General features: G+C 40.7%; 2 protein-coding genes across 2 annotated transcripts; one reads left to right on the forward strand and one right to left on the reverse strand.

Moving 5' to 3' along the window:
* Positions 1-154: 154 nt before the first annotated feature.
* Positions 155-9,882, reverse strand: TDG (thymine DNA glycosylase). Its single transcript, XM_084206000.1, has 10 exons — positions 9,762-9,882; positions 7,363-7,456; positions 6,348-6,577; positions 5,805-5,874; positions 5,070-5,205; positions 4,908-4,990; positions 4,740-4,834; positions 3,078-3,249; positions 2,669-2,797; positions 155-2,569 (listed from the first exon to the last, which is right to left on the reverse strand). The coding sequence occupies exons 2-10, from the start codon at positions 7,454-7,456 to the stop codon at positions 2,430-2,432; spliced, it is 1,149 nt and encodes a 382-aa protein (XP_084062126.1). The 5' UTR covers positions 9,762-9,882; the 3' UTR covers positions 155-2,429.
* Positions 9,824-12,016, forward strand: UQCC6 (ubiquinol-cytochrome c reductase complex assembly factor 6). The gene is made up of 2 exons (XM_084206003.1): positions 9,824-10,229; positions 11,825-12,016. The coding sequence occupies exons 1-2, from the start codon at positions 9,894-9,896 to the stop codon at positions 11,918-11,920; spliced, it is 432 nt and encodes a 143-aa protein (XP_084062129.1). The 5' UTR covers positions 9,824-9,893; the 3' UTR covers positions 11,921-12,016.
* Positions 12,017-15,079: the final 3,063 nt, after the last annotated feature.

The raw sequence follows: 15,079 nt of genomic DNA on the forward strand, positions 1-15,079 counted from the left end.
GGAGGCTGGAGTGACCAATACACAGTTCAGATTATCTTGACTTTCATGTAAGGTGGGGAAACAAATTTATTTGACAATGAAGTACTTTCATTAAACACTTAGAGAAGTGAAATTCAGTGTCAGACAGAGTACTTTAAGGTCTTTCTAAGTAGGATTCCAATGTCTTCTAATAGGAAAAAATCTACACAGGAGATAGCTGCAGTGTTATGTACAAGAGGTTTTTAGTTATCTAGCCCACACAGAACAGCCTGAATTGAAAACTTGGGCACATGTTACTGAGTTCTGTTGTGGGGTAACTGTTTTGTGGCATCTCTGTGTATAACACATCCCGTAGTGCACTTAGCAAGATGCAAAATACATTCCAATACACTGCAGTACAATTCCTGATTTTATTGTGAAACATTGATAGATTTAAGACAGATTAAGAACTTATGTATCACTGTAACAAAAAGAGCACCAGTTTTGAGGAAGGACACAGAATTGCTGTATTTAGTGGAATGGTCATTGTACACTCAACTGTATTTTATACCCAGATAACCAAGTGGGTGATTCCATTAAGGAAGAGACCTTTCCCTTCCAATCAAACAGGATAGCCTTTCAGGAGTTACATCCTACTGTGCTACTTACTCAGCAGTGCTAATTTCATGCTTCTAATTTTGTTGAAAATAAAACTAAATTGTAGCAAATCCCTGATGCAAGATACTTCAAGCACCTGCAGAAAAACATCCATGTAAACAGCAATACATGATATGGTACACTTTAAATAACAGACAAGTCCTATACCTTTCTGACAATATGTGGAACAGCTTTATGCTGCAGCTAATAAACAGAATCAGAAACATAATGCACACTCACTCGATTGAAGATTCTCAGAATTAAGCCACATAATTTGGGAAGAAACTGTAAACAACACGCCTGCCTCACAACAGGTTGACAGTGTGTGATCTCTGTAAGAGGTGTTGCAGCAGGATTAGAACCTACATTAACCAGTGATACACAACTGACAACTGTCACTAGCTGTGAAGAGAGGATAAATCACACTGGTACAGGAATCTCTGACCAGCATGGAGTGTGGAGATACTGTTTGTGTCTGTTTTCAAGTATGTGAAGCACCAAATGTCATAAGATCATCAAAACTTTAGTGTTTTGATCAGCTTATTGCTTTTACTTCATCTTTTCCTCAAATTATAGACGAGGGAAAGAAGACAAGTTAGGCACCAGGAAGAAATTTTTTTTCCCTCAGTCACTATTATTGGCCAAAAATGTGTATCATTTAGGCAAGTCCCTCAGAAAAGAGTTATAGTTTCTACAGACAACTTCTTATTCATGGAACAGCTGTCCCTGTATTCAACTCAGTGTTTTTAAGTGGAATAAAAGGAACACCCTCTAAGGTACTACAGACTGAAAAGAGCTTAATGTTAAAAACTGCCAAACTGCAAATCTATTTCACGCTGTGCTAATTGTACATGATAATAAATAAATAATGTAGCTGTACATGACTTTTAAAGAGAAAACAGTCTTCCAATTCTCTGTCTCATTCAAAGGGGTTATCTCCTACTAAAGGTCAGGTAAAGGGACTAACTTCATGGAAATGATGGGGTTTAAATACCACAGAATTCAAGAACTACCACTGCTCTTTGTTTTTGCTTTTTTTTTAAAAAGCAATTCTAGTTATTCTAGTTCCTTACACTGGAATTTAAGGGGGAAAAAGATGAAGTGGTAGAGAAACCTTATCTTAAGAGAGGTCAGCTAGAATATTTAGGCCCTGTCCTGTGTGACAGAAGTTTTTCTCCCCAGTGTTGTGACTTGAGATGATGTCTTCACTCCCTTCATCCTCAATTATGGTACACTCACTGAATAGACAGAGCTCTCTTGTCCCACCCAGAAGACAGCACCCATAGCTGCAGAACACAATTTTCTACACTTTTTAAGACGGTAAAAGGCAGGCTTAAAAAGCACCATTTCATTAACTGTGCATGATTAAAAACACCGCTTTACACAAGGTAAGGGTACATTTTCCATTTTCCCCTCTGGATATAAAAGTATTAAGAGATATCCAAATATTGAGGCATTGGTAAAAAGTATACTGCTGCTGTTCCTACCATGTTGCTATTTATGGAATAAAATTAACACCCCAAAGAAATCTTCACAAATGAGAAAGCAATTTGTCAAAACTGCAAGAAATGGTATACATTAAATATAAAAATCATATACAAAAAAGGGCTAATTTTTTTTAAAAAAGTTTGGACAGTTCTTTAAAGTTATCTAGTTCATTGATTTCAGCCTACCACACACTTACTTCGGACTATAATAAAATAACTAGGGGAGATAAAATACTATTCAGATGCTTCAGTTGGAGAACCGAGGTACCAATCTTGACCACTGCATTAAAACTGCAGCATGTGTGCATAGCTGAAAAGGAACAGCTCCTACATGCTGCTTCCCTCCTCTTCCTGTGTCATGCCAGCATTGAACTCTGGAATCTGGTCTGCAAAGGACTGTGTCATCCACTGTCTGTTAGGAACCTCACTGAAGGACGACCCTTCGCAGTACTGTGGATTGTTTCCTGCTGAACAAACAAAAATCACACAATTTTTAAAGGCAGTTGACACCACAGGCTCTTTGTTCCCCAGCAACGGTTACAGACTGAATGCCCCAGGCACTTTACCAGTTCCATTTGCAGACAAGCTGCACTGGTCAGTGTCATACGGTGCATGGTCACAGTAAGCTCCTCCATATGCTGCTTCATAGCCTGGGTCATAATTTTCTTCTTTGACAGCCATCTTTTTAGCATCCTCTGCACAAACAGAACAGCTCAAGCATTAATATTTAGAATAAAAATTATCAAAGAGGACTTTTATCAGAAAAACCGCCACAAAATTCTACAAGATTCTACCTGCTCCCCTTAAAAAAAACAGGCTGTACTACAGAGAATGGAATCTGTAATTCTATAGCACACAGTTTAGTGAATCACATCTCCCCATTAAAAACTTCTTTATTTCTTTCTGCTTGGGAAACTGCTAGTATTGTACACTACACTACATTCTAGTGAAGTGTTAACAAAATAAAAATAATACCTTGTGCAAGTTGCAAGTCAAATGTGTACTGCACCTCCTGGACCTCTGTGTTGGGTGTGATGCCTTTCAGTTGATCCCTTAAGTCTTTCAGCTTAATATAATAATGAACTTTATCTTGTGCCCGAGGAAACTGAGCACATCTTGCACTGGATGATGGCATAACGTAGCAGAGCTTGAGACAAAGACCAAGAAAAACAGCATTACTGATCCCCGAGCTATGAGTTAATACTTAGTGCATTCAGAACAACTTAACTGTTTTACCTATTTGTAGAAACTTAAACTAATGCCACAGGTGGTTGTGGAAGGGGCTAAAATGAGTTTTCATTTTTCTTGGCCAGCCATCTGTCTTGCCCTAAAGACAGGGCTGATTAGCAGCTGCTAAGTGAGCACAATTTTCACCAGTTATTTATGTGCTGCAGAAGAAGCAGTACCCATGTGTGTTACAAGAGAGCAGAGCATGTTCCAGAACTCCCTGAACAAGCAGAGCTCTGAGCCAGGGCATAGAGGAGTATGTGATAGCATGCAAAGATCCCAAACCAGTGAGGGAAGCAGCACAGGTTAATTAGCCTGGCTTAATGGCTAAGTGCATCTGCATGATGTACGCCAGGCTGTGAAATTGTTGTTAGTGTGGTTGGAGCCAGCTTCAGTGTTTCTACCTCTGCCAACAGCCCTAACTAAAGATATCAAGTTAGTTCAAAAAAAACAAACTGTATTCAATACTTCTATTACCATGCAGTATTTATGAACAAGTACCAGTAAAGAGGATTATTTTTCTTACAAATACATATACTGTAGAAGTCCTTAAGAGCTACCTAAGGAGCAAAACTTTATCCAATGATTCTTCAGGCTCTAATGGCAACACTTCCACCTTTAGAGAAAGGCAGATGAAACTTGCAGCACTAGTAATTGAGGATAGAAATAAGAAGAAAAACAATCCAAACTTTTGAACTGTCAAGGTAATGAAGCTTTATAATAAGCTACCTTGGCAAGCAGTGTAATCGCCTTTGCTTTAACTTGTTTATAAGAACACATTAAACAATCCAATTATTAATGATACATAGCTTGTCTTTTGAGATATTTTCCAGCACTAGAGTTCTATGACTAATGCACTCTTCATCAAATTGCTTGTTTTGTCTTAAGCATCCAATTTAACTTCAAACTGCAGATCAGCTTAAGGAGACCCAATCTGATGGAATCACTTGGGCATGCCCAGATCCAGCAATCTTGAAGGGTCGCGTGCAGTAGCACAAGGATGGACTTGCTGCTCTTCCTCCCCCACTGTGGCACTGCATGGTCATGGTCAGTATCAAAATCCAGTAATATAAATACCCAGGGAATCGGACACAAAGGGGATCAGATGAAAATTATCATAAAAGCAGGCACATTTACTTGTATATTACGCAGTCCTCAGAGAATGCACCAACCTACTAATCATAACATACCATTTCTCAAAAGAAGGCTGCAAGGCTGAAGAAGCTGCATTTAAGCTGTGTCCAAAAACTGCACTACTCCCCTTTCTCTATCTAAGTAAAAACCTTTCACGCCTCTTGTACTCCGGTCAAACTGGTGTTATCCTAAGTGTGTGCAAAGCCTGAGATTTCATAAATTTTTAAATAATCAAAATGGAGTGCCCTAGTTTTGTTTCTCAGTCTCAATACTTACAGTTTCTGTATCTGGCACTTTATGTGGCTGCAGCCCAAATTCCAAGTTCTTAACTTTAATTCCAAAAACTTCTTTACTAAAAATTTCATAAATACCTAAAATGAAAATATAGGGTAAGTGGAAAAAAAAAAGCTACTAGCAGAAAAACATTCATTTAAAAGTTCTCACATTTTCCATTAAAAGCTGCTATACGAGGTTTATACTTTTGTAGCTTCTGCATCAGAATTCGCCCTCCTTCCCGAAACTCTTTGCTAAAAGACAAAATACTCAAAATTATAATCACAACTATTAATTCACTAACAAGCCTGCTATTTCCTTTTATTGTCTTACCTGGAGAGGTCTTTGCTTCCAGGTGTTGTCCTTTCAACCATGTTTGTAAATCCAATCCCATATTTATGTGGCAAGGTGTGGTCATCCATGTGGTTCAGCTGTTCATTACTTAGACCAGACATGAACAGACACTTCCCTGTGAAGTAGGAAGACAGATATGCATTTACTTTTTTCCAAGGAAAAGAACCAAAAACTTCCACTCGACTACTGCAGTACTGGAATGCTAAAGGAAGAATCTATTTTAACAAAGTATCAGTTAATTTGGGAGGACTACTGACCTATCCAGAAAGTTTTAAAATAGCCAATATTACTTTACCTCCTCCAAGAGGGCAGAAAGGCCCCAATGAATAGGAATTCCTTATCATGATCAGGCAAATCAGTCTTTTATTCTAGAAGCTCAGTACAGAGTTTTAGATTTTGTGATTCATTTAAGCAGTGATCAATATGGATTTGGGGGGAAAGAATGTGGCAAATACTATGTGTCAGCTTTCTTTGACAATTTACCATTGCTTCTCCTTTAACTGGGCCTCTCTGACAGAACTCACTGTCTTGAACTCATGTTTTGCATATAAAAATCCCTCTCTGAAGAAAAAATACCCAAAACCCAACAAACCAAAACCCAGGAGAAAAACAAAAACCAAACTAAACCAAACAAAAACTAAGTTTAATTAAAATGCCACAAGTTCTAACAAAGTTCTGCAAATGCTAAAAGAGGAAAGAAAAACAAAAACGTACAAAAATGGTTTCCAGGTCCTGGGTAATGATGTCCTTTGTAAGCTGCCATCAGGCCAGGGTTTATGCCAATCTACAAAGATACCAGTCCATTTTAACAATAACAACATGGCTTGCTAGTCAAGAATTTAATCAAGTTACAGTAAGGATGCTTACTCAATTCTCTCTAAGTTACTGTTAATAAATAAAAATGTATTAATGGCACCTTCCATAATTATTAAAAAAACCTGACAATTTCGCAGCAGTGGCTCATTTAGATGTGCAAGGTCAAAAGACAGCTCAGAGGGTGCAGAGCTTCCAGGAAATAAAGCACTGAGTTATGGGCTCTCATGAATCAGTACTAAACATGAGCCTTATATTTCTCAGAAATTAGGACTAAGTTTTAACAGAAAATGCAAAGCAGCTCTACACAGAGGAAACAGTTTAGGTACTTTATCTTGCAAGATCTTGCCATATAAGCAATATAGATGAGTAAGCAGAAAGAATGTAAATCATAACAAGTAAATACAAGACTTTTCTACCTAATCTTGAAACTGAATTACTCACTATCACAATATCCAGATCAAAGGTCAAAATATCAGGCAAAGTCTTGGTAAGAAGTTCAGCTTCAGATACACCATTAAAACGGTCCACTTTTCTTTTGACTTTAAAAGTATTTGTGATCTTTTCTTGTTTGCCTTTTGACTTGTCTGGTTTTTCTTTTTTAGCAGCAAGCTTTTTGGGTTGCTTTGGCGCAGTTGCTTTGGCTTTTCTTTTCCTTCCCCCTTTTTTAACTTCTGAAACACACAACAAATATTCTTTTTGTACATTTCCCACATTGTAGTGTGGATATTCAAATAGACTCAGCTAAATGCATGGACACAGAAATCAAAGTGGTAAATTTACCTTCAAAATTCATTAATTTACGCAACATACCTGAAGCATCCTCATCTTCTGGCTCTTAAAAGTTTAGAGATTCAGGAGCACATGCACTGGCCATGACATGACCACTCAGAGATTGCCCTCTCTCTCTCTGTGTTCATTAATAAGGCTGAGCTGTAGAACAGCGTCACTTTCCAACAGTTAGTGTTTGTTTAAATAAGCCACACTAAACAAAACAATTCTTAGTAACCAATTCCCTACCTGTGATTACTACACAAACTAAGCAACCATTCAAACAAAAATATTTCAAATAAATTATACCGTACTTCTCTTGCAGAAAGTTAAAAAATAGGTATTTTGAAGCCAGACTCTTTAAAAAACCTTCTCTAACACAATGCTAAAACCCATTACTTTAGCTAAAATAATGCATTTACCTATTGAAAAAAAAAATAATCTGCTTTTCTTGGAACAAGATAATTATGTGAGACTGAACAATGAGCATACATTCACATGAGTTTACTTCCTGTCTTTTTAATTATCTGTTAGAACATGTTTCTTAAAGAATACAATTAATCAATACTTCTTCAGTGAGCATCAAGAAAAGGAAATCCAATAGGTCCAAGGAAGCAATTTAAGAGAAATATTTTCTTCCAATCAATCACTCTCACTTCAGCTCACCCGCACAGCCTAGTCAAGCTACCTTTTGGAGGCTCCTGAGCAATGTTTGGCTCTGGAATGCCCTCTAGAGTCGGCTGCTCAGTCATCATTTCCATGTTGGGCACTGAAGTCATCATCTGAAGGAACGGAAACGAGTAAAATGCTTGAGCTTGCTGAAGATATGTGTAGTATCTTAGAGATGGAGAAAGAGAGAAATGATTTATCAACAATTTAGAAACACTGGTGAACCAAACAGAATGCAAACATCAAACTTTATCAAGGCTGGCATGTACTGCACTTACATGCTCTGACGACTCTATTAACAAGGCACTAAATTATCTACAACATCAAAGCAGTCTGGCTGCTTAGCTGGTATCAGTTAACCCCAACATTAACAGCACAGTTCTCTTGTGATTGCTATGATGTGGAATTGACACAGCATGTGCAAGGGAAGAGTAGAGATCTTATCCTTTTTTTTTTTTTTTTTTTGTTTTGTATAATCACTGTAGCACACATTTCCAAAGCAAACTGTCTATCAAACAGCCCAACAATTTACAACGTTGAGCTAAAGCTCTCTGGGCTTCCACAAGTTCCCTAAATTTTAGATCTTTTCATGTGGTGTCAGTTGCTTGATCTGGTAAGATACAGAATGGATGAATCATTCAGGGCTATAAAGCATTAAGAATACACACAGGATTTGTCACTATGCAGATTATTAAACAGCTTTAACAAGTTGTGTGGCAGATGTTGTCCTGCTATCGCACACTGGATCCCAACACAAGTATTGCACTTATTCCACATGGCAGTGTTCACACATACAGAGATCCTATGCATAAAGACATTTATCCATAGACAGTTCTCTCCCTCCACACGGTTATTAGCCATATACAACCCTCACACCCATTTCTAATTTATTCTGTCACTCCCTTCTACCTACATAGCCACCTTCTTGTCCATAGCTTCTACTGCCTCACAAATACATAGCAAGGACTTGGTGAACAGTAGATTTTCAGGAAATAATTTTATCATCTCAGAGCTATAATTAAAAATAATTCTTAGATATAGAAATATTTGTCCAACAAGGCCAATGGCATCCTGTATTAGCAATAGTGTGGCCAGCAGGACCAGGGCAGGGATTGTCCCCCTGGACTTGGCACTGCTGAGGCCACATCTTGAGCCCTGTGTTCAGCTTTGGGCCTTTCACTACAGGAAGGTGCTGGAGCATGTCCAGAGAAAGGCAGCAGATCTGGGGAAAGGTCTGGAGCAGCTGAGGGGGCTGAGGGTGTTTACCCTGAAGGAAAGTAAGTTCAGGGGTGACCTTATCACCCTCCACGACCACCTGAAAAGAGGTTGAAGCTGGGTTGGTCTCAAGCAACAAGTGACAACACTAGGGGAAATGACCTCATATTGTGCCAGGCGAGGATTAGACTGGATATTAGAACAAATTTCTTCAAGGAAAGGCTTGCTAACTATTGGAATAGGCTGCCCAGGGAGCTGCCTGAGTTACCACCCTGGAGGTATTTAAAATATGTTGTAGATGTGTAAATTTATGGACAGGGTTTAGTGGTGGGCTTGGCAGTGCTGGGTTAATGACTGGATTCAATGATGTTAGAGGTCTTATCCAACCTAAATGATTCTGATTTTAAATTTCTCAAAAGAAGGGACCATTCCCTACTACACACTGGGTTTTTAAGGAACCTCTCCCTTTAGTCTTATGATCAAGACACCAATTTTAACCCAGATATCTATCCTGAAACAAGGAGAATAAATATGAACATACATCTGTCAAATTCCCAGGGAAGTTGCCTAATGAAGCTATAGGAGATTTTCTGAGTACAGGGAATACTTGAAAGCCTCTGCTAGAAAAGTTCCATTTTATATAAAATACTTGTGCAGTTAATGAACCAAACAAAACTGATTTTCAGATTTGTGTATATTTTAGGCCAGATTTCTTGCGTGGGTTCAGAAATATTTTTTTTTGTATTGATATATACATATTACAGAACATTTAATTAAGTACTTTCAGTATCACGATGAAAAGGTAGTGATTTGTTCCTCTCCCCTCCCTTCAGTTCATTATTTTTTCCTCTGCCCGCCCCCCCCTTCCATTCACGCTAAAAACAAAGGACAAAAAAAAGAAGAAAAAGGTAAAGAAAAATATATGTTCACTGCAACAAAACCAGGTCTTAAGCAATCTTCAAATCCCCATCGGAGCAGAGACACGATCGCGCCCCACGCTGCCCAGGGCCGCTGCCTTCCCCAGCCGCAGGCCCCGGAGCCTCAGAGCCCCCGGGAGCGCCTTCCCTCCTTCTTTGTGCTCAGGGAGGGAGGCGGCCGCCAGAGCGCGGCCCCGGCTTCCCATGGGATGCGGGGAACGAGGAGAAGGACAATGGAGGATCCCCACCGCGAGGCCCGAGAGCGGCTGCGGACGCCCGCCGGTACCTGCCCAGCTCCGAGCCCTCCATACCGGGCGCGCCTGCCGGGCCCGTCGCTGTCGCTGCGGTTGTCACCGCCGGCCGCCCCCACGACCCCACCGACCCGCCGGGCGCCCTGCTCACGTGACCATGGCGGCCAATGGGGGCGCTGGGAGGAGCCGCGGCCGCCCCGGCCGGGGGGCGTGAGGGGGTGGCCGGCGGTCGGGCTGAAGTGCGGGCGGTGTGTCGCGACTCACCCCGCCTGACGCGATGCTCCCCGGCGAGGGCGGGCCTTCGCACCCTTTTCCCTGTTCCCTTCCCCCTCCCGGCGGCGGGGGGGATGACGCACTTCCGGCGCGGTCCGTGTACAGGGCCCGCCCCTGCAGCCATGCCCGCCGGCGCGCCGTGGCCCGCCTACCTGCGGGCGCTGGCGGCCAGCATGCTGGCCATGTTCGCGGGGGCCGAGGTCGTGCACAGATACTACAGGCCTGACCTTGTAAGTGCTCGGAGGGTCCCGGTCGCTGGTAGCGTCTGTGCGGGATGGAGGGTCTGCGGGAGAGGCCTCGGAAAGGTCTCTGGCCTGGCGGTGGGCAGAGATCAGCCTCTACAGAGGCATTGGCCAGGCCGCCAGGACTTCATTCTGGGCTCCCCACTACAAGAAAGGCAAGGAGCTGCTGTAGCTGGTCCAGTGAACGAAGATGATGCAGGGTCTGCAGTGTCTGTTGGGAGAGATGACTGGGAGGGGATCTCATTAATGCTTATAAATACCTCCGAGGTGGGTGCCAAGAGGATGGTGCCAGACTGTTTTCAGTGGTGACCAGCGACAGGATGAGGAGCAAAGGCCATAAACTAAACCATAAAGAGTTACACCTCAGTATGACGCAGAACTTCTCTCCATTGAGGGTGGCAGAGCACTGGAACAGCCTGTCCACGGAGGTCATGGAATCTCCCTCCCTGGACACATTCCAACCCACCTGAACGCATTCGTGTGTGATCTGCTCTAGGTGACCCTGCTTGAAAGGGGGCTAGGCCTGGATGATCTCCAGAGGATGATCTTCCAACTCTAACAATGCTGTGATTCTGTGACTCCTCTGGGGAGTTGCCTCCACTGTGGACATACCATGTGTCGAGAAGGGGTCTCTGCTGTGGGAAGCTGGGTTTTGAAAAGTGTATGCTAAAGTGGCAAGAAGTGGCTGTACTAGATTTAAATAGACTTTATTTCTTTCAGTAATGGAAATTAAGGTCACCAAAAGTTAACATTAGAAATTATGACAGCCAGGGATGTAAAAATGGCAGTCACAGAACTAAACTCTAAATGAGACCATCCACTAGGGATAATAATGGTTTGGTTTAGCCTCCTGGAGGTCTGACTTGAAAGCTTTCTCTCATCCTCCTGCTCACGTATTCTTCTTGGGTTTTTTAATTCTCTGGGCTACTTTCAAATGGGAAATAAGTTTTCAAAAATTACCACGCTTGAGCTGTCAGCTCAAAATTGAAGCAATGATGCTTCAGTCATTGATAAATACATTAGAATTTATGTGTTTTAGTAGTCTCTACTGTAGCCTTCATTACTGGCAAATCGACATATTTAGAATGATCAAATGATCTATATCTCTTAAGTAGCATGAATTTTGAGGAGGTGCAGTTCTTGAAATGTCGTGTTATCTGGTACCTTTTTAAAATTTTAACTCCACTTTCAGTGTCTTATTTCTAAATCAGGGCAATAGAAGCAGTGAAACATTTTCTTCTATCACCAAGAGTATGTGAGGAAACTTCAACTGTGCTAGAACATCTTTACCAAACTCACTTTAATAGCAAAAATAAGCTTTGCTCCTTTAAAACAAACAGTCTGTTCTTCCTTTCATCTTGGTTTTTTTTTTCAAATTGTATTTTGCTACTATAAAATATGTAAAGTTTCAAAAAGGTAATAATTCTTAAGGTGTTTTGCATCTAGGAGTTATATTCTGCTCAGAAAAGAGGACAGTAAAATCAGTTTAGTTGTCATGCTCTTCCAGAGTAAGCTCATTTACTATTTTGGGAGTTTAATTTTTCCTCTGTCACAACACTGATGTCTTTCTCTGTTTTTAATAGAGCATACCTGAAATACCTCCTAAGCCTGGAGAACTGAGAACTGAACTGTTGGGTCTAAAAGAAAGATCAAGCAAAGTTCAGACTTCACAACAGTGACCAGAATTTATTTTTGTTGTGAAAACTAGAATCAATAAAATATTTATCCAACTGTTTAAGTTGCAGAAATACATATGTGAAATACTGTTCTCCTGTCACGTGTCTTTGCTTTCCTTTGAGCAGAGTTGCAGGCAGCATTAAAAGTAGCCATACAGTGAATGCTGTTGGTAATAGTCTCATCAGTTGTGTGCCAAAATGCTGTGAGTTCATAAATCTGGATTACATTTTAAGTATCCTTCAGAATTAGGCATCAAACCATGACACAGCTGTATCACTGACAGGAAATCTGCTTTGTTCCACTATAAGGCTGGAATCTTACAGTTTGGTCATCTCAGTAAAAATGGGGCAAATATGTACAGATTACTCTGAAATCAGATTTGTTTGTGCTCCTTTTGGGCATCTTCATCTGTCTATGGCTGGTTTTGATAGCTGTAAGTATGCAGAACTCTGAAATAAAAAGTGCAGGTTTACCTTTCTGGAAATAGAATTACCACAACACTCTTGCGCCAGGAACTTGAAGATTCAGTCACCATCCTGTGAAGGTGGCTCAACAACCCAGTTTTGAATGGTACAGTATAGAGCTTGGGATGGTTGGGATTGTTTTACTTGAGAAAGGTGCCAGGACAAAGCACTGGCTTCATCCTCACTTAAGTTTAACTTGTAAAAACACAGTCTGACACATTACCCAGTAAGGAAACAAAAAACTCCCTAATTTCTACTGCCAAAGTACTTGGAAGTCTTGTAAGAGCAGAGGGATCCAGAAATGATCACATTAAGTGCTACATTTACATCAGTTCTGGCTATGAAGCTATTATTTTATTTATGCCTATGTCAGCTGGAGTGGTTTTCCTAGGAAAAAAGGTTTATAGTTCTTATGCATGTGTATGTGTCTGCTCTCACCAAGTTTTACAGCTGTTGGTGGGATGAGCTCCTCTCCTGCTCTTGTGTGCCCATGTGTGCACTTTTTATATAACTAGATCACATGCTCTCTCTCAGGCATCTTTATTAATCACAGCAGGCAGTGAGAGAGAGGCTCTGGTAAAACACAGATGTTAAGCCCAAACAAAATCTATCGATGAGAAAATCTTAATAGATCGACTTCTGGTGAAAAGACTTTTTCCTTTACTGCACCTAAACAAGGCTTTACTTCAGCAGAAGATAAATTTTATTGAAGAGAAAATGGAACATTTCAAGAGTATTTTGTTTTTGTTCTACCTGGGGCATGAACAGCAGTTTTTTGATGATCCCTTTAACATGCCCGAATTCACCAGCCCTTGCACTGTTACGCTTTGTCAGATTATCACCTCTTATGTTGTTGATTTCTAACATATAAGATGTATTTGTCTCTGTTTCCTAAAGGTTTTTCAGATCTAAAGGCTGCAGAGGGAAGCTTCTACTAATTAGGCTTAGATTTCTAAGTGTATCCTGCTGCTACTAGAAACTGAGCAACAGGGAGCTCCATCTTTTCTAGCACTGAGGGAAATGTCCTCATTAGTGCCCATCTAAAAATAGCAAAGCTGACAATGCACCAAGTTTTAACAACAGAGATGACAGCCCCAGAATCAGCATAACTGCAGCACTGAAAGAAACAGTGCTGAGAGACACTTCCACTACTGCCACCATTTTGCTTCAGAGCTGACCAAAAAAAAAGGCAACATACAAGTGCATTTTGTGCTTATTAATAGCAAACACCACAGCAGGGTGTAGAGAAAGCTGCTGGACCACAGCTATGTTGCACATGATACTCTCATCTGAAGTGTATGAAGAAGCAGAAAGCATAACTCAAGTACGGTCCTTAGTTCTGAAATTTAATCAGTTTTTTCACCCTCAAACCAACCAAAGCAATGAGAACTTCAGCTATACAACAGAACTAGGTTTGCTTAAATCTACAAGTAACTTACAGATTAAAAATACTGGAGGAGGCCACCCTTCCCCTTTAGGTTTGTTAGGCAAACCACTAAACTTCCAAACCATACAGGAAGTGGGAGCAACCTTTGTTACTCACAGGTCAAATAGAGAGATGTGGATAGTGACGATACACTTCTGAGCGCTCACTGAAAATAAGCGATACTTTAGGAGGTTGATTGCTTTAGAGCACAAAGTTACACTAGCGGTGAAAGGGAATATTCCCTTTCTGCCATTTAGTAACTTAATGCCAAAGGCTGATTCTAAAGTGGACAGTGCCAGCTGCTGAAACTCATGTTAGACATTCAGCCTGGGCCAGTAACAAAAGGCTCTTCTCTAGGATACCACTGCAGAGAGCAGAAACCAGAGACTCCCTTGAGACCCCTCTACACTCCCCCCCCAGCCTCCCTTGAGAACCCCCCAAACTAAGCTCCTTTTCCTCGACATCTCAGACTTCAATCTAACTCTAAAATCCTGACACAACAATCACTCATACATGGCATATTTTGGGCAATATAGAAGCCTAGTAAATGGAAAGCAAATGCTTCAGGTTAGTATTTAGTGCCCTCATCTAGTAAGAAAGCTTTTTTTGCTTCAGACTGCAGAAGCTTGTAACTTCACAGAAGTTCTTTTAACAAAACAGAAAAGATTGGTTCTTAAATAGAATCATTGTGCAGAAAAACCACTCCTACATCCTTCTTCCACAGGGGAAGGCAAAAAGAAAGAAAAATCCCCCAAATCCTCACTGTAAACACTTTAAACACTTTCTACCAAGTCCGTGAAGATGTTTTCAAGTAGAGGCACTAGTGAGAAAACCACTTCATAAAGCTAACATAATGAATGGAACCTTAACATGTCTAAAATTAAACAGGTTTAGTTTCAGTAACATTAAGTAACTACAGTGCTTTGCTGTAAGAGACTAAGAACAAGAGTGAAAACATTTAGGAATGACAGCATTTAGAATATGTGAAGAGAACTTCCACCTTTAAAAAAGCTTGTAGAAACAGAACTGCTGTAGCTACACAAGTCAAAGGCAGGGTTTCCAAGTGCCATGCAGGATGGTACCAGTTCATAGGTAGTAAGACAGTTCTGATGATAGCTGTCCACAGTTAGTGAAAGGAAATGTTTTTTCCTCCCCTTATCTGTAAAGCTGCTGCTGCTTATCCTATGGAGTCAAGTCACAGAGTCCAACACAAGCTGTCAGCTTCAATTCCAATGTCATTTTTGAACACCCTATCTCCTCTTTCTCAGGCT

This window comes from Fringilla coelebs (genome assembly GCF_963513975.1).
Source record: "Fringilla coelebs genome assembly, chromosome: 5".
NCBI classification, from domain to species: Eukaryota; Metazoa; Chordata; class Aves; order Passeriformes; family Fringillidae; genus Fringilla; species Fringilla coelebs.